Source organism: Grampus griseus (genome assembly GCF_964374135.1).
Source record: "Grampus griseus genome assembly, chromosome: 14".
NCBI lineage: Eukaryota > Metazoa > Chordata > Mammalia > Artiodactyla > Delphinidae > Grampus > Grampus griseus.
Genome location: NC_139008.1, coordinates 52,575,337 through 52,600,460, shown reverse-complemented (window position 1 = coordinate 52,600,460; position 25,124 = coordinate 52,575,337). Strand labels below are relative to the sequence as shown.

The following is a 25,124-nucleotide window of genomic DNA, read 5'->3' as shown; positions in this document are numbered from 1 at the left end:
GCTGGCAGGAATGGAAGCCGCATTTCTTGTACTGTTACTAAATTGACTGGTTTAGAAAAACAGTGTTTTCCCCATCTTAGTTCTTAAGGCTTTTCATTTTTCTATGTACCTCAGTGGACCTGAAAAAAAATCTTAAGCAGTTTCGCAAAAACAGTGACGGGTTGGTGGAAAAGTACTGATGCATTTAAGTCAACAGCAACAACAGTATTCCAGCTGTAGGTTACATGCAACAAAGGAAAATCCTCTAAGGGTCTGTTTTCGTCCAAAAGCCTTTACTGGTCAGAACTATATTTTTAGGCTAATTCATTATGCCAAAAACATCTACATTTTTGCAAATGAACTCTTGACCCCTCAGCTGATGCCTTGCAACTTATAAACTTCCAACTCCTGATCTTTACTTTTTCATTGGCTTTTCTTGACTTTGACATATCTCTGCCTAGTCATTTGATATATCAAAGTCTTGCACATTTGCTCCTTTAGTTAGCAAGGCAAGCTTTGGGGTTGAAAAGTTGCTCTGCCTACTTGCAGTCTACAATCATATTCTGAACTGTCCTCCAAACTCATATATTGTTCCTATTCAAAGTTAGGTAAATTCCTCAGCTGGGGATTTTTAAATTATTTGATATAATTCATTGTAAATAAAGCTTACAAACACTGATTCACCTAACTCTTGTTTTTACTAATTTTAATCTATGCTAAAAACTCTGTTAAAATCTTTGACTCCTAGGAAATAGTAAAGGTAGAGAAGATAACCCAAAGATTATATTAATTGACCTATAGGACTTTAAGCAAGTTTATATTCAATTTAGCAATATTTTAATAGGTTTGGGGGGTAGGTTGCTGACACACATATATGTATGTATCAATATCCCATAGGCTTCTTTGAAATGGGTTTGTCGTCATCCTGATTTTCTCATTAATGAATCAAATAAAACTTTGACACATGTTCTTTGGCATGTTGCAGAGCATAACTAAATTATAATATCCTGGTTTGAGAATAACAAATATATAGCTTGCATACCCCCACTTTTCTGTCATGCATTCCATGACCGACATCAAAATTATTCACAAGCGTGGTTCAGAATCTTTCTCAACACACGTGCCCGGAAGGCACTAGAGACAATATAATGGAAATCCATGCTAAAATTAGAATTAATTTGTCATCCATGCCATATTGGCATATGTTTTGTTTTAATTGCTTTTAAAAGTTGCTGATCACACCAAGGGATATTTATTTCCAAGATACCAGACACAAACACAGCCTCCACCCGCACCATAAAGATGGTATGTCTTGGTCACACCATATTGTATTGCTGTCATTTGCATGCCTTTAGAAGGAGCATATACTTGTGAGTTTTCCTTGGGTACACTTTATTCCAGGAGTCACATTACTTTCTTTTGTTGGCCCCTAAAGCCACTTGCATTTATTGCCTGTCCTTTGAGGAACAGCTGTGGTTAGAAATTGTGATGTATGAAACTGTCATTTGCATAGGTTAAAAACACCAAATATTAATAATTTCATATGATTTGACCTAATCAGATAAAAGAATCAAAATTATGCCATCTTTAGTGATCTCCCAGTTTCAAAACCATTTATTTTCTCTTTTGAATCACTAATTGTCAAAGGTAAGTGCTGATTTTACAGCTATAGTGCACAGAGAATTGTGGTATATTCCAAGGATGACAAAGATAGAAACACACATCCTGCTCTGGAGGAGCGCATGCCTGCTGTTCAAGGGGTGAATGGTCTTATTTTCTATTAGATTATGAGCTCTTTGAAGGCATAGTCTGTGCTTTGCTCTGCTTTATTTTTCTGTGTATTCATCACATTGCAGGCGTTCAATAAATGTTTGTTAAGTGAGTGGAAGGTAAAGAGATGGGAGAAGGAAGGGAAAGAGGGAGGGAGGAATAGACACTCGTTTGAGAATAAGGTGACAAGATGGCGATAAATCAGAGTAAAATGATAATTGTCCACAATGCAGATGAAGGATCACCCCAAACCTCAAACAGAAGACTGAAAGTCACTTAACAACAAAGTAAATAAAATAACACCCATTTTTCTATTTTAAAAAGTGCCAGCTCTCGAGTGCCAAAGCATGGAAATACCCAGGACCCGGGACTCCAGTAACACTGATGCTCGAGAGGACGGGCCACCTGGCTTCTAAAGCTTAATTTAAGCATCTCAGATCTTCATCTTTTGTATACCTGCTCTATGATTTTCGTTCCTACCGATGAAAGGAACAAAAAGGAAGACGATGAAGAAATCAGATTTTTTTAAAAAATACTTTATCTCTAAATGTTTTATGCTCCAAAATATTGTTGAAAGCTATCTATTGAGATAATTTTGGCCCTAAGAGGCACTGACTTTGGTTTGTTTCCAAAAATTGAAACCAGTCTGAAAGAGTATATGCATTCCACCATAAATGAATTTCAAAAGAAGGTTTCAAAGGCAATAACCAAAGTGTTCTCATCAATGACAGCATGATTGGAACCATCACCTTGGTAGATGATGGTTATTTGGAGGTATAAACTATGGCATCTATAAGATTTTTCTTTTTGTAAGATACAGCTCCACTCGTCAAAAGCCAATAACCAAATTTCTTTCTATTTATTTATTCCTGGAAAATATTAAAGGTGATTTAGCTATAATGTTTCCAGAATTATAGAACATACTCATCAGTTATTTTGAGAAGCTTATTGAATGTAAAAAGATTTACACTGTGGGTAAACAGTAGTGCTAGCTTTTCCATTTGCAGATGACACATCTCTTACCATTCAAGAATAAATAATGCTCAAATCAATGAAAATTAGAATTATTAGATATCGTGTTTTTACCTATGAGTTTGGCATAGGGGTGAAGAGAAGGCAAACCACTAGTGAAAGAGTAAATTGCTAGAACTTTAACAGAAAGCAAATTGGTTATGTGTAGTAAAAGCTTTAAAAATATGCATAGTCTTTGAACCAGCAATTCTATTTCTGGAAATTCATTCTCAGGAAATAATTAAAAGTTTGTACAGAGATTCAACTACCAGAGTATTCCATACAATGTCATTTATACTAGTGAAAAATGAGAGACAACTCCAAAGATAATGGAATATTACTTAATCATGTGATGGCTATATATTTTATAATATATAAAATGTAAATGTTATATAATTATATGACAGTGTTCATAATATATTGTTCAGTTAATATAAACAAAAGTTTCTAAATCATATACAGATATATAGGATTGCAGTTTCATAAAAGAATTACACACACACATGCATACACACTTTTTTTTTTCTGGAAGCATATACAACAAGATTTTAATAGTAATTGTCTCTGAAGGAAGAGTTAGGCATGTTCAGAAAAGTTTTACTTTTCCTCTCTGTTCATCTTATTTCCTAATTTTTCTTCCATAAACATATACCACTTTTATATTAATACAAACTTTTTCAACAAGAAAAAAAACTCACTTCCCTCTAACATTTACTAGCAAGATCTTTACTGCTCACAAATGCACTGGTGATTGTGTTTGTTTTGTTTGTTTGTTTGTTTGTGGCTTTGATTGTTAAGGTTGAAGAGACAAACTGTGATGATGAACCAAAATCATGAAGATGGCCCTTTCTATGTACTACATAAAATTCACTTTAATAAAGAATTATCTCAGTATTTAGTAGTAGTCACCTCAGAAAGATTACAACAGAAGAAAAATTCTAAATACAATCTGAATAAACTAACTAAAGTGTGAGTCATATTTCTTTCATTTGAAGTAAAGTCATTCTAAATAAGAACTTTAAAGACCTTCCTTTTTATGAGCATTCAAATTTTTATTCCTCAGTATGGTCATCTTTATTTTCTGTTTTAGAGATAAAAAATCATTATTTGAAAACATTTTCACTTTAGTTTAAATAATAAAACCACTTGTGAATAACTCTTTTAATTATAAAAGTAACATATTTTCATGATAGAACATTGGGAAGTGCACTCCTAATTCTATCACCTAGAGATAAGCACTAATAACATTTTGCTGTCCATACGCAAAGTTGATAAGCATTCTTATATTTAAAAACAGGAGATCGGTGTTCAGGTATTTAACTCCTCTGAAAGTCTGTGATACTCATGTAACTACATTTTCCTCTATTATTTCTGGCATTTGGAGATAAATGTAGTGAAATAGCATGATCCTAGACTACTGTTTATCCATATTAAATTGCAATTGGGGCTACTGTCTTCCATCTTGGATGCTACAAGAGTTTTCTGGAAAAAAAAAAAAAAAGTTAAAGCAACATGACGCCAGAAACCCATGAAAATAATACATTCACATTCTTCTTAACTCTTCATTTCCTCCAGGACAGATATCAGTGGATGGATTTATGCGCTATCTGAGTGGAGAGGAAAATGGAGTCGTTCCACCTGAGAAACTGGATTTGAATGAAGATATGTCTCAGCCACTTACTCACTATTTCATCAATTCCTCACACAACACCTACCTCACAGGTATGAGTTCATAGTTCTTTGACAATTATTTTATCCAGTCTCACCAAATGTCACCAGCCTCTGCTTACTGTTGTTCTGAAGTGGAGGCGTATTTCCTTTCACTTCCTGTGAAAAGCCTCTGAGAACTGGGGTTCCATGACCAGAGGCTCCACCCACAAGCAACAATATCATTTCTTCACATCTATTCCTAAGTTTTCATGTCATCTAAAATGTATTCATGTCTGGTATCTTCAGACCAATGGAATTTTTGCATAACTGAATTCTTTCTTCAATAGACTTCAAGCCACTTATAAAGCCACATAGTTCTCTGGACTGTTTTCATCTACAGGAAAGTTCTTCCCTAAATAACTTCCACTCAAGGCAAATTAATAATTTTGCTCAGGTGCACAGGGCTTTAGACATAAACAAATTTCTTTGTGAGTGACATCTTATATATACTTTGTTGCAAATATTATAATAAAGGAGTGCGTTTCCTAACTTGACCCTAAATTGAGCACTGCCATGGTTTTTAGTAGATTGTTAAATAGAAAAAAATATTAAAACATATATATAATATATATTATCTCAATATAGTTTAGAATAAAAATTTTAATAAATACCAATCTCAATAAACTAAAATGTTTTTATAATCAAAATACATTTCTTGCAGAATACTCTCTGATTACCAGCCTTAGAAAGACTTTGTAAAAAAAAAAAAAACCTACTGGTTAAAAAAAAAGGACTTTTCAAAACCTTATCACTTTCTTGCTTCATACAGTCCATCACCCAAATGAATATAAGATTGCCAGACCTTAAGACCCACAATGCAACCAAAGTCTGAGGTGTCATTTGGTATCTGTAAGTTATAGGTACTTGCCGTGCCTTGGGGGAGGTTTTGATGTGCTTATGGCTCATTGCCTAGGGGTGTGTGGTTTGTGTGGCAGGATAGACCAGCAATGCCATGCACATAGTGGCAGGGAGGTCCAGGCACTAGGTATTCATGAGAGTGTTCAAGAGAATTTCACAGGGTTCAGCCATCTGGCAAATAAGCAGTTCAGTCTTCTGAATTCCTTAAGGGGATCCATTTCTCTAGGCACAAATGTATATTGTGCTAGCATCGAATCCAGTGTTAGCCTGGTATCCCACACTTGGTGAAAAATAGCTTAGAATAGAAATGACTCTTGGACAGAGATAGCAATGTGGCCCCTGGACAGCTAGAATGAGCTATTTCAGGATGATTCCATATCATCTGAGACCATCTTGTCAGAATCATACACTCTGAGTTCTACAGGCAGTTGAACTGCAACTTGCATGTTCTTCATGAAAATCAGACTGTTCTTATGCTACTTGTGACCTGTTTTGTTTCAACTACATACCTACTAAGAGAAATTCATGCTATAAAACTAATTAGATTCGTGTCTGGCTCATCCTAAACCCTATTCTTGTCATCTCTTGCTGTATAACCAATCACACCAAAACACAGGGACATAAGACAGCCACCATTTTATTTTGACCATATTCTATATGTCAGGAATTCAGACAGGACACAGAGCAGATGGCTTGTTTCTGTTCCATGGTGTCTTGGGCTACAGCTGGGAAGTGAATGGCTGGGTTGACACAAAAGGCTTGGTTGTTGGAATCATCTGGAGGTTTCACCACCAACATGTCTGGACCTGGGCTAGTGACCCAACAGCTGGGCTCAGTTAAGACTGCTGACCTAATTGCCTAAAATTGGCCTCCCCATGTGGCTTGGGCTTCCTCACAGCATGGCAGCCCCAGGGTAGGTAGACTTCTTACATGGCAGCTTATAGCTGCAAAAACAAGTGTCCCAAAGAAACATGGAGGAAGCTTAATTGCCCTTTTTTGCACTTAGCCTCTGAAGTTCCATACTGTCCCTTCTTTCTTTATTTGTCAGAAATGTCACAAACCTACCCAGCTTCAAGGTTCTTTATTTGTCAGAAATGTCACAAACCTACCCAGCTTCAAGGTAAGGGACACAGACCACAACTCTCAATGGGAGGAATGTCAGAATATTCTTAGCCGTGTTTTATTTTTTTTATAAATTTATTTATTTATTTGTTTGTCTTTATTTTTGGCTGCATTGGGTCTTCGTTGCGGTACACGGGCTCCTCATTGTCGTGGCTTCTCTTGTTGCAGAGCACAGGCTCTAGGAACGCAGGCTTCAGTAGTTGTGGCTTGCAGGCTCTAGAGCACAGGCTCAGTAGTTGTGGCACACAGGCTTAGTTGCTCCGCGGCATGTGGGATCTTCCTGGACCAGGGCTCGAACCCGTGTCCCTTGCATCGGCAGGCAGATTCTTAACCAATGCGCCACCAGGGAAGCCCCTTAACCTGTTTTAAAATTACTACAGGTTTCATAGCTTCAAGAAGAGAGTGTCCACTTAGCCCACTTTCTTGGATTCAGTTTCTTAGACTTATTACAAAAATTTTGCAGCTCCCACTCAAATTGCTAAGCATTTGTAAAGGATTTTTTCCTTCCCAGAGGTCCTTAATCTTATTCGGTATCATTGATGTATCTGGCAGTCTGGTGAAGCCTATGGACCCTTCTAAGAATGTTAAACGTATAAAATAATGTACATAGAATTAAAGAGGAAGAACTTCCATTGAAATATTTTGATCAAATATTGAAAAACAAATTTGGATAAAATTGTATATATTTTATTAACACAATTTTTAAAAATTGTATAAATAATACATGTGATATTTGCAACAATTGGAATATGATATGAAAATATCTGTGATTTCTACTGGTAACAAAGTCACTGTCCTGCTAGTACTACAGTGATTTGTGGCCTACATTCATAACTGAAGAGAATGTTAAATTGCACATAGTGATTTGAGTTAAAGATGTAATCTTTTTTCTCATCCAAGTTTGAGGAGGTCTATAGAACCTCAAGTAAAAGTCTAGATCTTTGACTTCATAGGATCCTAAGAAATATAACTTTAAAGACTTTGACACATGATTGAATCTTGCATTTATCTTGTACTTAGGACCCCAAAATGCTTAAAAATACTTAAACATATGTTCAGTTAAATTTTGGACATTGCATGTTGTTTTATCTATCTGGAAGTCACACTATGCAATAATTTTACCAATAGTCTTTTTTAAGTCCAAAAATGAATATATTTACATGTGTTAGTATCTGTATTATTTGCCATATAACAAATCAGGCAATGATACCAAAATGACTGAATGACAAGACTGACTGGGTATATATACGTTCTATTCTTTTTACCTTCTTCCAGAGTATGTTAATTTTTCCCTTTTTGCATATCATTATGGACAAAGTTTTCAGAGTTTACATAGGTTCACTCAACCACAGCCACTATTCTCCTTTTGATGTTCAAATCGTCTCAGCTTTGGTCAGTGGAAACATTTTTCAGGCTGGCTTCTCTCTCCTCTTGACATGACCCATTGATCTTTGAAAAATGTCCTTGTTTTCTGGCACATAAAGATCTTCCAGTCTCATCTTTCTGCACCACGCATGGAATCAGACTTTTCCCCCAATGATCCCTTGTTCCTTTTAGTGTGAAAAAATACGCATATGGGTAACAGCAATTTGAACCCTGTGCTATGGAATGTTGTTTCTGGACCATTTCAGTGAACAAATCAAGAAAAGATACATTTTTCTTCTTGTTAAGGCCCAAGAATTCACATAAAGATTTCTACTCCTATCTTCCAATTTAAATTCTTGATTCTACAGCTGTGCTTTTTATATCAATCTTGATACCTAGCAAATTATACATAATCACTCATTTGCTTTACTGACAACACAATAATAGTTCCAAGAAAATTGTTCAATATCAACACAAACAATAGAACTACAAAATACTGTTCAATTTTTCTCAGCGGTTCTTTTTGTTTTTTAACTGCATTTTACTAAGGACTTTTAGTCCAATTAATTTCTTCCAGGGTCACTCATTTGCCCTCCCTCTGATTAACTTGGTCAGCACAAATATGGTAGAGAACTTGGCTCCATTGTGTCAGTTGGGTTTGGGGTGTTACCATATTAATGGCCAATAGTTTTCAGAAAGTAGAGCTTTCAGCTACTATAAAAGAGAACGGTCCACTCTACTTTTTGCTGAAGAAAGAACTCAAAGAGCTGTCTCCAAATTTCTGTACAACTAAACCAACTCTCTCCCCAATTTTTAAATTTCTAGTAGTATTTTAAAATTTCTTAAGTATTTCTAGTAATACTTAAAAGTATTCACATCTTTTTAAGTATTCAATTTTTAAAGCTATGTTACCTATGTTAGACTATGTTCTGATCTTTAAGGTTTTTTTTTAAACTTATTTTCCTCATGTTTCTGAGACATATATTTTCATACCAGGGTTTGCATTATGTAAATCTCCATTCTTACAATATTACCTTGTCCCAATACCAGTCAAAATCTCTGCAGGGGAACTAAGGAGAATTCCATATAATTAATTTTAAAAATTACATATAAATTCTAATATAGGTTCTTGAGGTTTTGCCTAAAATCCTCTTCTAACAGGTAAAATTTGTTTTTACTTCATATGATATTATTAGTGTCCTTGTTTTAATTATAGAGAGTCAGAACTCTTATCTCTCAGAGACCTTTGGGTAAGCATCTAAAATATAGAAATTCAAACTTCCCAAAGCCTATTAAGAATGTTATAAAATAAAATTATAACCAAGGTATAACCCGATAAAATCCAGTTAAATGTTAAAATCAATACCTAGAAAATGAGTTAGATTTTATACTTTACAAGCAGTTCCAGAACAAGCAGAAATATTTTCTACAGAAACATTATTTCACGGAAGGGGTATGTGGTGGAAAAAGAAAAGTTTTCCTATTCAAATGAGTTTTTAAAACGCTAGATTCAAACAAAGGTTGGCATCTACTGCAGTATGTTTCGAATATAGGGAAAAAAAGCTTACAGATTCACTCACACTAAGGTTATGATCAACCCTCCTCCCCTAGTCATGACCACGCTAGGTACTTTCTTGGAGCATTTTAAGAACAAGTATTCCTGAGAAATGCCAGTCTAAATTCAAATAAGGAGAACTTCATTATTTGGAATGTTTTCTTTTGAGCATTCAAAGGGACCATAAAGATTAAACATACAGTATAAAAACCAATCAATTTAGCAATGCGCTATTATTATTATGTCTATTTCTCTGCTCATTATTGCCCCTTTGTTGACTATCAAGACACTCAGAAGGAAAAATAAAATCCAATCACTGAGAGAAATACATGCACAGAATGAGTTGATGTTTAATTATGATGGTCATTTTCTAGGGTTTTGGATAGACTTGGCAGTACATCAGGTAGTGATTACGGTTTAAGTTATTGTTTTTCCTTGAGGAATCTACCCTTATGACTCAAAACAAGATTGTCTCAGGACTGAACAGTGTGCATTCATTTCAATTACACTTTTTCAGCTCTTCATAAATCTTTCCATACTCTAAACCATTTGGGAGATGATGGCTCCGTATACTCAGGAAAAGCAAAGTGACATATCTCTGAATAATTAACATTTTTATTCAGCTTGGAAAGTAAAACATTAGATTGGAGGTTTTAGTTATCCCTCTGATGAATTAAACTATCTGATTATTCAATTCCTCTCCTATACCTTAAGGTATAGTTTTTCCCTTGGCAATCCACTACCAACCCAAGCTTAGTGTCACTCCCTCCCTTTACATCTCTCCTACTCATTTAGTCCTTAGCATATGCAACTTTTTATAATTTATTTTTGGTTTAAAGCACACACAGACCTATGAAAGTTGGGTGGTAGAATGGAAAGAAGTTGAGCTTAACAAATAAACAGACCAAGTTTCAATTTGCCTTTAAGTAAATTAAGTCTTCTAAGCCTTAATTTCTTCATGTGAAAATGAAAGTAAATTGAAACAGCCAGGGTATTTTGGGCTATGCATAAGAGGATACTATTACTTAATGGCTTAAACATTAAGAAATTTACTACCTCACACAGCAAGAAGTCCAGAAGCAGAGTGGTTGAGTGTTGATTAAATCAGGAATTCATTGATGTCATCAGAGACCCAGATGCTTTCTATCTTTTTGCTCCTCTTATGGTTTCTTTTCCTTTTTTTTTTTTAATATATATTTATGTATTTATTTTGGCTGTGCTGGGTCTTAGTTGAGGTATGCACGATCTTCGTTGCAGCATGTGGGATCTTTACTTGTGGCATGTGGGATCTTTTAGTAGCAGCATGAGGACTTCTTAGTTGCGGCATGCAGACTTCTTAGTTGCGGCATGCATGTGGGATCTAGTTCCCCAACCAAGGATCAAACCCGGGCCTCCTGCATTGGGAGCATGGAGTTTTACCCACTGGACCACCAGGGAAGTCCCATCCTCTTATTGTTTCAAGATGACTGTGCACCCTGAGCATTGCCTCCGTAAGAAATAAGCTCCACATGTGGCCCAGGGAACATCCGCATCTTGTGGCCCTTTGTATGAGTGAGGTTTTCCCCAACTCACCCAGCAGACTTTCCTTTACACCCTATTAGATGTAGCCCAGAGTTACACCATACAGCAATGCCCTACAATAAGTACCAGCATGGACCACAGAACCACTGTGACTGGCTGAGAAGAATTAAGATTTATCCCAGGGCTGGAGAGGGGACCCTGAAGCATATCAGAACCTAAATAGATTATTCTGTTTGCAAGGAAAAAGAGAAAGAAATGACAGCCAGAAGTGTAATAGTGCAGTGAGGGTGTAAACTCCCTGGCACATAAGAGCCTTCTCCTTTGTTTGTACTTGCCTCTTTACCTAAATGGTAAGGTAAGGAAGATGTCTTGTGTCATTTTTGTATCCAAAGCAACCAGTATTTTACCTCCCACAGAGAATATTTGAGAATATGAATATACCCTAGTGATGAGGCTCCTGTAATCAGTAAGGCATATGCTTAAAGTTCTTTTCCCACTTGCCTAAGCCATCCCATGGCAATTGGATCTATGTTCAAAAGAGGTTCAGGGTTATAAACCATAATGGAAAAGAATATAAAAAAGAATGTGTGTGTGTGTGTGTGTGTGTGTGTGTGTGTGTGTGTGTGTATAAATGAATCACTTTGCTGTGCAGCAGAAATGAACACAACATGGTAAATCAACTATACTTCAATTAAAAAAAAAAAAAAAAAAAGACCTTCATGGTCTCACTGGGGCAGCAGACAGATAATGTAGAAGAGAGAGATCAGATCAAACTGATGGCCCTAGAGACGGTCAAGATGAACAACACATCCTCTGTATTTTGCATAGTTCCCTCAAGTGTAGCTGTTGGTTTCACAGCATTGAAAGCAAGTAGAAATGGTTCCCATATCCATTTATTGAAGGAGACAGTGTTTATTGAAGAAAGCCACTGAATTAACAAAAGTTTCACAATCTGGAAACTTCTTACCCTAAAGATTGAAGAGAAGACAATAAATAACGATACATATAAATATAGGCAATTAATCATCACATTCCACAAGATGAGAAATTTCTCAGAAGCTTGTGTTAATAGATGGATTATGATTTTCAATTTTCTGGTCTCTTCCATCCATGGACGACTTGACTAATCTGAGACAAACTCAAGTGAATGAAGCCAGCTGCCCAAAATGAATGCAGTCAAGTGAGAAGTTGCAGAGCTCTGACTCGGGGCAGTATTATGAATTAATCTGAGATGGAGCTTCAGCTCCAAAGTTCAATCATAGGCTTGTAATGAACTCCAGAGGGTGTTCACAGCCAGGCAGAGATGATGCCAGATACTAGTTTCAGAAACAACAAGGGTTGAGGGACTCATGACATATCATTAATCCCAACCTGTGGCAATCCCCTGGCCCCAGAAGCTTTATTTATTGGATCTAATCAAATGGAAATATAATTGTTGGATGGGATATAATAATGAGGAGTTAGGAATTTTAGGGAAGAAAAATAAACCAGCTTTGAGGCTTTAAGCAGAAAAGGAGAGAGTAGTGGCGAATATTAATTCACATATTTGGAAAAAATCTCCTTAAATGAAGGAAAACATACAGAAAACCTAATATGCATTCCAAGCAATAAGACAGTTATGGATAAATGTGTGTTTTCTAATGCTTTCTTTGGAAGATTTTCTTTTCTAATACAGATTATTCATTTTAATAATGAACAAATTTACCTTAGAGGAATTCTTTTGGGCTTAGATGTTGGACAATAAACATGACACAGGCAGACATGCACACACACACAAACACATATACACCCTCCTCCCCCATTCTTTTTTTTTTTCAGAATCATTTCCATCTCTAACCCCATGCCTTACCATCTCTTTCAAAACATTAACTGATCAACATTCAAAAAGTACATCAAATTGCTTCTATTCTCTCTCTCTATATATATATTGCAAGCAAATCCAAAGAAATGTTTCTGGAAACTTCTTGAATCTTTTATGACAGAACACTCTAGTGTGGGTTAGGTAGTTTTCTACCTTCAATCTATTATTAGATTGAAGCAACTTGCTTACTGGCAACTTCTTTACTGGCAACTCCCTTTCAGAAGTTAGTAACACTTAACAGAATATTAATGAAATTGCACATTATTGGATGTAGTCAGTAATACACTTAAACAATTTCCTAGGTAGTACACAAGAAAATCTGCTCCACTCTTGAATAGCTGTGCAGTGGTCTGAAGGAGCTAGCATTTTTAAAGAACTAACCTGATAATTGTTTGAATTCTTCACTTCTTTAGCTAAAGTAGCCCTCCTTTAAGTTTAGGAATAACATATAAATGATCACCTTTTTCCCTTCACTACCACTCTCCATTTTTCCTTTATGCAGCAAAGACCTTTATTACAACAAACTTTGAAGCATTTTAAATGGCAAATTTATTATCTAGCATCAGGAATTTTCTAGATTATTTTGTCAGCATTTCTGCTTTTGCAAACACTTTTGTATTTAAAATGTCCTATTTTTTCCAGTAAAGAAGTGATTATGCAAACCTACTTAATCAGCCTTTCAATGCATTTACTAGGGCTCTATAGAACTGAAAAATGTCACCCTTTTGTTATGCTGATATCGGATGTTGTGACATGCATATAAAAATAAAATTAAGCCAATAGGTTTAATCCCATTTTCTTTGTCCTGTGTGTCTCCAATGGACAGATCTTATCCATTTCAAAGTCATTTTGACAGTTTTCATCAATATGTCGTCTTTTAAATGACTGCTAAAAAAAATGATGGAGGCTTATAATGTATAAGTCACAGAAAATCTTTAATATGGAAAACCAAAAACTTCCATTTGTGTGTTTGATGTTGGGCTTGTCTCAAAACTTATTTATTATTAATCTTTTAAAAATAATTTATCAAGGGAATTCCCTGGCTGTGCAGTGGTCAGGACTGAGGGCTTTCACTGCCGTGGCCCAGGTTCAATCCCTGGTCAGGGAACTAAGATCCCGAAAGCCACATGATGCAGCCAAAATAATAATAATAATAACTTATCAAAAAATTAGTACCTTCCATCGACTTCTTAAATGAAACAGAAATAGCTTGGCTTCTCTTTCCACCCTCAGATTTCTTGGGTGCCTTGATTATTACAATTCTTATCACTTTACTAGAGGATATCAGTTCTGCTTCCAAAGGTTTTTAATTTTGATAAATTTTATCTATTTTCTTCCTTTGCTACTTGTGCTTTTGGTGTCATATCTATGAAACCATTGCCTAATTTAAGTCACAAAGATTTACCTCTACATTCTCTTCTAAGAGTTTTATAATTTTAGCTCTTACAGTTAGGAACTTCATTGATTTCAAGTTATTATTTTTTTAATATGATGTGATAGGGATCCAACTTCATTATTTTCCATTTAGCAATCCAGTTGTCCCAGCACCATTTCTTGAAAAGATGATTTTCGGCAATGAATTGTTTTGGCACCCTTGTTGTAAGTCAATAAATGTGAGGGTTTATTTCTGGGGTCTCAATTCTATTCCATTGATCTATATGTCTAATCTTATGCCACTACCACACTTTTTTTTTTAACATCTTTATTGGAGTATAATTGCTTTACAATCATGTGTTAGTTTCTGCTTTATAACAAAGTGAATCAGCTATACATATGCATATATCCCCATATCTCCTCCCTCTTGTGTCTCCCTCCCACCCTCCCAATCCTACCCCTCTAGGTGGTCACAAAGCACCAAGCTGATCTCCCTGTGCTATGCGACTGCTTCCCACTAGCTATCTGTTTTACATTTGGTAGTGTATATATGTCAGTGCTACTCTCTCACTTCGTCCCAGTTTACCCTTCCCCCTCCCTGTGTCCTCAAGTCCATTCTTTATGTCTGCGTCTTTATTCCTGTCCTGCCCCTAGGTTCATCAGAACCTTTTTTTTTTTAGATTCCATGTATATGACCACACTGTCTTGATCACTGGAGCTTTGTAGCTAAGTTTTGAAACTGGGAAGTGTGAGTCTTCCAACTTTTTCCTTATTTTTAAAGATCATTTTGGCTATTCTGAGTCCTTTACATTTCCATATGAATTTTGGGATCAGCTTGTCAATTTGTACAAAAAAAAAGCCAGATATGATTTTGATAGGAATTGAATTTGTAAATCAATTTGAGGAGTAGTGCCAACTTAACAATTTTGAGTCTTCTGCACCATGAACATGGGATATCTTTTCATTTACTTAGGTCTTGTTTAATTTCTTTAACAGTGTCTTGTAATTATAAGTTTTATACTTCACTTGTCAAATTTAAATTTATTCCTACAAATTTATTTCACTTTTGCTAAGAGAATATTTAGCTATCCTAAGCATTTGTGTCTTGGACAAACATGACAGAAGGTTTGACTTATATAATAGAATAGCCTGTCAACAATACCCCTTCATAGGGAGGGTCAGAATTAAAAGACTGAGTTTTGAAGTTATAATCCTGATCTTCCACTTACCAGCTTTGGAAACTTGGGCAAATAAAATGCTCTATGCCATTTTCCTTATCAGAAAATAAGCATTTAAAAGTAAAGGTAGGGCTTCCCTCGTGGCGCAGTGGTTGAGAGTCCGCCTGCCGATGCAGGAGATGCGGGTTCATGCCCCGGCCCGGGAAGATCCCACATGCCGCGGAGCGGCTAGGCCCGTGAGCCATGGCCGCTGAGCCTGCGCGTCCGGAGCCTGTGCTCCGCAATGGGAGAGGCCACAACAGTGAGAGGCCCGCGTACCGCAAAAAAATATAAAAAAAAAAAGAAAAAAAAAAGTAAAGGTAGTTATACCAGCTAGATTTTTATGAAGATTAAATGTAGTAATATATGTAAAGTCCAAAGAACTATAATTGGCACATGGTAAGCAATTAATAAACATGAGTTATTGTTATTGTTACAATGCTCTCCTTCTTCTATTCTCTCTTCCCCAAACCACTGCTAGGGAGCCACAATTCCATTTGGGATTGTGCCACTACCTTCTGGTATGTTGAGGCAGAAGAAAGACAGAACTGCTCAAGGTCTTGAACTCTGTTTTCCTATCACTGACGAGCTTTTCTAGGAAGCCACCAGTGTCTTCCTTGCTTTATGGGAGTTTGAGCTTCATTTCATTGACATTTTACAGCTGGCCAGCTGGCTGGAAACTCCTCTGTCGAGATGTATCGCCAAGTGCTCCTGTCTGGTTGTCGCTGTGTGGAGTTGGACTGCTGGAAGGGACGGACCGCAGAAGAGGAGCCAGTCATCACCCATGGGTTCACCATGACCACGGAGATATCCTTCAAGGTAGAGTGAATGAATATTGCTAAGAGAGGAAGCTGGGGAGACCTGACACCTTTTTGGGTAAAGCCTGCTAAGGTAGAAAGTCCCAGTGGTCCCAATTAAGTCCATAGGCTATTAATCATCTTTGCAATTTCAGAGGCTAAAATTTAGCAATTCATCCATGATTAACTGGCATCAGGTAAACTGCTAACCAAAATCTAAAGAAACTGTCTTATTAAAGGAAATATCAATTTATTTGTCTATTTAACACTCATTCTTTTTATTGCATTTTATCATTGTGAAATATAACATACATAAAGAATACATACAACTTATTTGTACAGTTTAACCCATGGATATAAAGTGTACACCCATGTATTTACCACCTAAAGCAAGCAGTAGAAAATTACTGGCACCCCAGAAACCCCATGTACCTATTCCCATTAGAATGACCTCCTTACCTCCAGAGATGATCACTTTCCTGACCATTATAGTGATCACTATTTTGCTTTTCTTCAGATGTGTACTAGTTTATGTGCAGCTGTAAACATTGTAGTTTCACCACTGTTTTAACTTGATATAAGTGGATTCATGCTGTAGTATGCATTATTTTGTGTTGTGCTTTTTGAACTCCATGTTCTTTGGGAGATTCAACAATATTATTGCATGTTTCTCTAGCTTCTTTGCTTTCTTGATGATGATGATATTAATCACCACTATTTACTTATTACATACTATTCCATTCTGTGGAATATTATATAATAGCCAATATAGGAGATTGACTATTATAACGAGCTTTTGACACATTGATACCTATCAGTCAAAGACCCCTAGGAATGCACCAGTGGTCCAAGTTGGCTCTACTGGCTTATGCAACAAGAGAGTACACATGTCATGGGGAACTGTGTTTGTCAGTAAAATTGTATTAAAGAGGATTTACAGGATTTGGCCTGTATTAGGTGATTTGGGTGAGGGTTCAAGGAGACAGGGTTTTGCTATAGGTTGGATGCTGTCAGTAAGCAGAAATAATCGTACGATTGGGTATCTTGATAAATCCTATCTAGGAGGCAAGACTAAAGTGGTAATTGATAAAGAAGCATCAGCTACCCTTATTAATCAGGAAGGAGGGAATATTTGGTCATCTCCCTTCTCTCTCCACCCAAGGTTCCATCCTATACCATAAAGGGCCTAACATTCATGCATATGGACACCCAAGCCCAAATATCCAGGTTCTATTCACATTCCCTGCAAAGAACTGTCCGCAGGAGCTTGGGGTCATTTGGGCTGGGGAAATCTGGCGTCCTAGGTAACTCTAGAGAGATCTAGAAAGAGGATATGTGGGCTTTTGGGGACATGTTCTCTTGACTGACTCAGGCTTCTCATCTCTTTGGAAGGGATCAGAAAAGAAGGGCCAGAGGATAACTCTAGAGCATAGGGTCCCAAGGCATGAGCCCCATTACCTGGGTTACTTGGGTCTCAGGGCAGAACTGGCTCTGGATCACTAACTCTTACCCTAAGTAACCAAGGAAACAGAGCTCAAGTGGGTGGTAGGTAAGGTGGAGTGGGGAGAAGGCCATTGAAAATGGGGAGGTCGGAGTGCTGAGAGGACAGAATATTGGATGAGTTAGATGTTAGCATCACCAAGACTGGTGACAAAGCTTTGGATGAAGAAAAAGTGAGCCACTTGCCAAAGTCTTTGCTGAATGAGGGGACATTCAGTAGATGGCAGAAGTGAAGAAGTGGTAAAAGCTGGTTTGGCTGCTGCATGAAAACTGGGTTTGGTTTGGTTTGGTTTTAAGATAAGAAGATTGAAACGTAATATTTCAGAAGTAGCATTGGGAGCAAAAAAATTTCCAATATCCAGCTTTTAGCCCTGGAGCACTTGGGATGTGATAAAATAAACATCTGTCTTTTGAGAGGGCAGCAAAAAGAAGCAAGATTTTCAAGGGACAGCCAGGTTTCAGTTTAGACAAATGAATTTCCTGATCAACGGTACTATACTTGACAGCAATAAAAATGTGTTCAGAAGGAATATTAGCACCTTAAAGTATATTTACTATGTTGTGAAGTTGACTTTTCATGATTTCTGAAACTTCGGCTCTTACATAGCAATTAGTGAAAAATAGCACCCTTCATTAAATTTTACAACAAAGTTTAATATGGGGTTGACCTTAATTCTGATCAAAATCTTTGTATCTGCTTCTGAAGTTGAGCACTCTTAATGTCATTTGGTTTTTCTTTAATGGAAAATTAATGGGTTTCTGTTCCATTTCCATAGTCCCCCACCTTCCCAGCTCCTGCCATGGTCCCTCGTCAGCTAAGATACCAGCCCTAACCTGTTGGGCTCTTTTAAAAAAGTGGGGGACACACGACCCTTGTGTGGAGTGGATACAATTTGTGCTCATCCATCTGTTGATGGATGGACAGGGTCCTGGAAAGGGAGATAGCACATCCTGATGGAGCCATTGCTGAGCTAGGGGACTGATGGCCTTGTGCACACACCTGCTGCCAGGAGGGCCACCCACACCCCCGCCCACCATCCCCTCAAGAGTCCCTGTGAGGATCAATTATATTTTCTTAAACATTTATAATCCTCGAGGTTCTTTGATTTCCTTTGGGGGAAGGGGAGACTGTGTGTGTGGCGGGGGAGATAAAGCACATTCCAAGCACATTCTAAGGCATATTTATTTTGTGTGAAGCATTGGCTTCTTGGCCTTGGCCATCAAGTCAGCTTAGAGTGACTCCTCCTGTGCACTCGACCGTACAAGTGGTCCTTCAATCACATCTGTGATCCCAGAGTCATGGGCCGATTGAGCATCTATTCCTGGGCTCCGGAAACACAACTTCTCACCACATACACAAACTTGCTGACAGATTTAGGGACTGAAAGACTAAATCTAGCCCAGAATTCTGCTTCCTCTCTCTGCCTGCTGGAATTGGGGGTGGGGGAGCAGCCAAAAAAGAGCAGGAAACTCGTCATCCTGGTGGTTAGTTGGTACAGCTTCGCTTCCTGCTATTGTGCATTTGCAGGATAGATAATTCTGGCAGAGGTGTGGGTGCGTGTGTGGTGGTGGTGGTGGTGGGTGGGGATGAGTGTGAGACCTAGAAATGCCAGCCTGTTTTGTGGACAAATACACAGAGCAGGAATTCTCTGCATCAGGACTAGGACTAGAGTGAGGCAAGTGAAGCATCTCTCATGCAAAATTTAAGGAGGTGCTTATTCTCACTGACATATAAATGTGGACTTGGCACCTGAGATTGAGTGTCTCTTTAAATTTTGCACTTCTGCGCCTCACTTGCCTCACCCAAGTCCCAGCCCTCTCTGCCTGATTATCAGCAGGCAGTCTGCTTTTCCAGAAACTACTGTGTAAAATGACTTTGTAAGAAAGGATGCGAAGAGAAATCGGGGACAAAGCTCCATGTGATCTCTCTCCCCCTCATCACCCCTTTCCCCCTCACTCACACGGCTGGGCTCTGTGCGGTCCCCTGACCATGATAGTTAGGTCCTGCCTCACAGCCTTTGCAAGGTTGCCCCTCTGCCTGAAACACTCTTCCGCCAGGTAACTGCATGGCTCACCGCTTACCTCCTCGAAGCATTTCTCAAATGCCACCTTCTCAAGGAGGCCTCCTGGGACATATTTAATACTGTGACCAGCACTCCCACACTCCTGATAGGCTCCCCACCACTTTATTCCTTCTAGTTACCAAGAGGCACTTATCACCTTCTACCACTCTGCTTAATTTACTCAGTTATCATGTTCCTTCTTTATTGTCTGTGTCCTTCCGTCAATAAGAGCATTGAGCTCCACAAAAGACGGGGATCTTTGTTTTGTTCCCTGATCTGTCCCAAGCACTTTAAAAAGAATCTGGCATATAGTAGGTGCTCAATAAATTTTTAATGACTTTTTCCATCCCCAGGAAAATAGACAAATTATAGTATAGCCTTCATTTTTAGTCTTTCTTGCCTCTGTTCATCAGATAAATGAATTTTGTCTTTCTCCGTTTTTGCTGTGAAATTCCATATATCCATAGACGGTGAAAAGATTCTCCCAATGTTTGCCAGTTTGGGCTATCCCATAGATTTGGACCTGATCTTCACGGTGTAATTAGACTATATTCTATAGCCACAGTGTGTATTGCAGCAGCAACATAAACCAATTGCAAAAGTTCATCATTTTTTTGTCACACAGTTTATCTGCTCTGAGTCTATGTAATCTGGAAAGCTTCCACGCGATCTATGATAAATCCCCAAAAGCAAAAGTTCCTGTTGACATTTACCGCCTGTTTATTGTTGGGCCAAAATAAAAAGTTGTGTTCTGGGAAAGCAGGCATGCTGTAATTCAGCCTCTTTATGGAAGACTTTTTATTTTGCACTCTGGATTTATTTATTATATATCCCATATATCGGCTCTTCACTTTCTTTGCCTCATTGCCTGAGCCTTTCCGATGCTCATGACATATAGCAGTTCGCCACGTGGTCTGCAGACTCTCTGCTCCCACTCAGTCTCCTCCGCCCCACACCGATCCCCACCCACCTTCTCCATCCCCGAGCTGCTCCTTTTTCTCACCCCTCAGGCAGCTCCTTTGTAACCAGCAATTGCATAAGATGGAAAACTGAGTAAAGTGATAAAATACATAATTAAAATATATTAAATTTGAGTATGTGGTTAAACGGAGCATTTCTGAAAATGAAGTGTCATTCTCTGAGAGAGTAATAATTTAGGATGCAATTTAACTGCCACATACATGCTCACATAAAATGGATATCCAAATACACCCTGCTGTTGTCTGTCAAGGATAAAACATTTCAAGGGCAGTTTTTCCCCTGGAGGTTAGTAACTGAGCCATATGGTTTATAGATTATTGGATCTAGTGTTAGAGGTCTCTGAAAAAATGATTTTGGCTTAATGAGAAGCAGTCGAGCAGTAAGGTACTTTCAAATCCATTGTCCACTAAGGACAGCTGATGTGAAAGAACCAAACTTAAAACCTAGACTAGCCTTCTCATCCTCAGTGATCAGGTGCTCTCTGCGAAGTATTAGAAAGGTATGAAAAACCAAAAGGGAACTTCCAGAGTTTTCAGGTGCTCCCAACTAAAATGGTTAGATGAAATTCAGTAAATGTTTTCTTTAAAGGTTCCAAAAGCTTTCCTAAGCTGGTGACTAGAGTTGTGGTAGAGATGGGGGGAGGGAGGAGGGAGAGGCTGGGAAGGAAAGAGAGAAAGGAGACCATAGAAGTTTAGAATGCAGCTCTAGAGCTGACTGCCAGGGTTCCAGTACCAGCACTGACTGGCTGCAAGGCCAGGAGAAGCTCCCTTACAGGCCGAGCCTCTTGTTCTAAGCCATGTCTGTATATTAAGTAGGGTCGCTGAATGCTGTTGTTCTAAGCATTCAGTGAGCTTACTTAATATACAGGCATGGCTTAGAACAATGCATGGCATGCAGTGAGTACTCTATAAATGTTAGCTACTGATATTATAATTGAAAAATTTAAAGCCACACTTTAGCTTTCCTTCTAGAAATATAATGGTAGGGTATTATATACGCAAGGAGTTGGTAAGTCAGGGTGAGGGCAGGGAGTTGAATGAAGTCATTTGTAAAGCTGCCATGGTAGAGGATGTGGGTGACACCCAGACACAACCCCTGGCATCCACTTTACCTCTAGGAAGAGGCCAGAAGCCCAAACCATGTGACAAATGAAAACACAGCCCAGCCTTGGTAAGAGGCCCAGTGGGAGCTGAGAAGAGTGTAACCAGTGAGCTTGGAGGATTCATTGCAAACATGGGGTCCTTAGTCAAGTGCACAAGACCAAACATGTACAATGTCAGAGGTAGGAAAAGGGAAGAAATAGGATACATCAGTCAAGAAACTCTAGGAACCCCAGAACCCAGTGGCAGTTCAGGGCACACCAGCATCCCTCCTGTGGGAAGAGAGAACCCCACCCAGAGAGTTAGGAAGACAGGTAAGGGCACGAACTCTTTACAGGTGTCTGTAAGAGGAGGCCCAGAAAAACATGGACATTTCATTGGCTAAAGATAAAGAGAGATAGGCCCTTGGGTTTTCACTCACCTTCAGGCCTGACTCTCACTGGCCCAAATGGTGATGGGGCGGGTCTATGATCAACGTTCATTATTAACAGCAACTGGAGCAGTATGCATATAGCCAAAATTGTCAAAGACTAATTACACTATCATTTGAAAGACTTTTTTAAATTTAAGCCTTGATCTTGATTGGAAATTTTGCCCAGGAAATTATTAAAGTTAACCGGGCTATTGAGTATGGAATCAACATTCAAATTTCTATAATACAAAATTACATTTACCTTTGGTTACAGTCAAATTTTAAGATTTGCTTAGGCCAATGATCAGACCAGTCCAGGGGCTGACAACCTATCTTCTGCAGCCCACATTCAGCCTGTCACTTGCTTTCATAAATTCAGTTTTGTTGGAACATGGGCACATCCACGTGTTTGCATATTATCTGTGCCCACTTTGGGGCTACAAAGGCAGAGTTGAATATTTGCCACAGAAACCATATAGCCCACAAAGCCTAAAATACTCACTACCTGGCCCTTTATGGGAAAAATGTGCTGTCCTCTGAAAGAGTCAGTAGAGAAATAAATGGGAACACAAGTAGGCAGATTGTGTCTCTCTTCTATTAATGATTTTAAGAGTCCATTTATTCACTTGGAAATATTTAGTGAGCATCTAGAATGCTCCATAGTAGTTTCTACATCCTAGGGGCAGAGCAATGGAGAAAACTGAGTGCTTACCCTTAAAAAGCTTACATTCTAGTGTGGAGAAATAGACCAAAATAAACACACCACATGGCACGTGGAAATATCCCTTTAAGACAACGTTAATCAGTATTGAAGGCAAAGAAGGGCTAGAGGTATGCTATTTTCAGCAGGATGGTGGGAGAAGACCCTGGTAATGTGGAATTTAAGCAGAGATTACCACCCCTCAAAATTAAGGAAGTTAAGCCTTGCTGTCAGATAAGAGTATTCCTGAAAGAAGTAACAAGGATAAACAAAGAAATGAGAGATGAACAAAGAGATGAAGTAATGCTTGGTCTATTGGAGGGAAAGCAAGAATGTCAGTGGACTATAGCAGTGTGAGCAATGGAAAAGAAGTATTTAGTGAGATAGCAGGTGCAGGATCTGATAAAGAACTTGGAGTTCACTCTGTGAAATTGGAGATCATTGAAAGTTTACTCCAAAGGAATGAAATAGAAATCATCTGACTCATGTTTAGGAGCAATCACTCTGGCTGTGGTAGGCAGTACAGGAGGCAAACATAGAAGCAGCTAAAAGCTTTACTAGTCAGCCTCCACTAGGTTTTGCTGCTAAAACTAGAAACTCCAGAATCTCAGTGGTTTAGAACCACACAGGTTTATTTCTTGTTCAGGTTAGATGTTGACTGTTGCTGCCATCAGTATTGTCTGCAATCCATACAGAAAGAACAGCCCCAATATGTGATATCACCAGGCTCACAGCAGTGGGGAAAGAAAGGTGGCAGAACCCAAGATGGCTCTTGAAGACTCTGCTCAAAAGAACGGTGTGCCATTTTCACATGCATTTCAGCAACCAAAACAAAACACAGGGCCATGCCTATGGTCAACAGATCTCACAGGAAGGGTAGTGAATATGTGGGAATGATGACAGGATCTATCCCAGAAGTTACTGCAAGGGTTTTTGGGTCAGGATGGTAAAGGTGGAGGTGCTGCTATGTGGTTATATTCTGATTATATTTTGGACAGGATTACAGATGAATTGAAAGATGTTATAATAAGAGGAATCAAGAATGGCTGTCATGTGTTTTGCAAGTAGCAAATAAAACAGGGCCAAATTTAGGAAATAAACAAAATCTAGCCCCCCTTTTCTCCCCATACTACCCACTTCCTTTAGATATCTATTTGCAATTCTTTTTTTTTATCAAAGTAGAATTGATGTAAAATGTTGTGCCAATCTCTGCTGTACAGCAAAGTGACTCAGTTTTATACATATATACATTTTTTTAATATTCTTTTCCATTAGGGTTTATCCCAGGAGATTGGATACGGTTCCTTGTGCTATACAGTAGGACCTAATTACTTATTCATTCTCTATATATAATAGTTTGTATCTGCTAATCCCAAACTCCAATCCATCCCTCCCCCACCTACCTCCCCCTTGTCAACCACAAGTCTGTTCTCTATGTCTGTGAGTCTGTTTCTGTTTTGTAGGTAGGTTCATTTGTGCCATATTTTAGATTCCACATGTAAGTGATATCATATGGTATTTGTCTTTCTCTTTCTGACTTACTTAGTATGATAATCTCTAGTTGCATCCTATGTTGCTGCAAATGGCATTATTTTGTTCTTTTTTTATGGCTGAGTAATACCCCATTGTATATATGTACCACACCTTCTTTATCCATTCATCTGTTGATGGACATTTAGGTTGTTTCCATGTTTTGGCTACTGTGAATAGTGCTGTGCAGTTCTTTTGAGGGCTTTGATCTTAGTTGGTTAAGGTCATTAGCTGCATGAGAGTTACTGAAATGATTAAGAGAATAAACTCTAGAGTCAGACAAACTTTCCTGGGGTTTCCTGGACTCTGCTCTCTGTGACCTTGGGCAAATTGGTTAATATCTCTGAGTTTCCATTTTATAATCTGTGAGATGACAGATAATATTTTCCTTAAGGAATGTTTATAGCGGGAGATAAGATCTGTATCTAGAATGCAAATGCTCATTTAATGGCAGCTCTTGTTTGTATTAGTTGGGTTTAGGGTGAATGGGGAGGGGGGGCACCAGCAAGCTGAGTAACCTTAGTTGTTTTGAGAATATCTGCCCATCACGAGCTGTGTCCTTTACCTCCTCTCACTGCATTCTTTTTTTTTACATCTTTATTGGAGTATAATTGCTTTACAATGGTGTGCCAGTTTCTGCTTCATAACAAAGTGAATCAGTTATACATATACATATGTTCCCACATCTCTTCCCTCTT

At 38.1% G+C, this 25,124-nt stretch overlaps 1 protein-coding gene across 2 annotated transcripts in view; it reads left to right on the top strand.

The window, feature by feature from the left end:
* Positions 1–25,124, top strand: part of PLCB1 (phospholipase C beta 1) — a 682,255-nt gene that overhangs the window by 509,016 nt on the left and 148,115 nt on the right. For both annotated transcript variants that reach the window (XM_082670207.1, XM_082670208.1), the window contains exons 10-11: positions 4,336–4,482; positions 16,005–16,162. In XM_082670207.1, the coding sequence (XP_082526333.1) occupies positions 4,336–4,482; positions 16,005–16,162 (305 nt within the window). The remainder of the gene's footprint in view (positions 1–4,335; positions 4,483–16,004; positions 16,163–25,124) is intronic.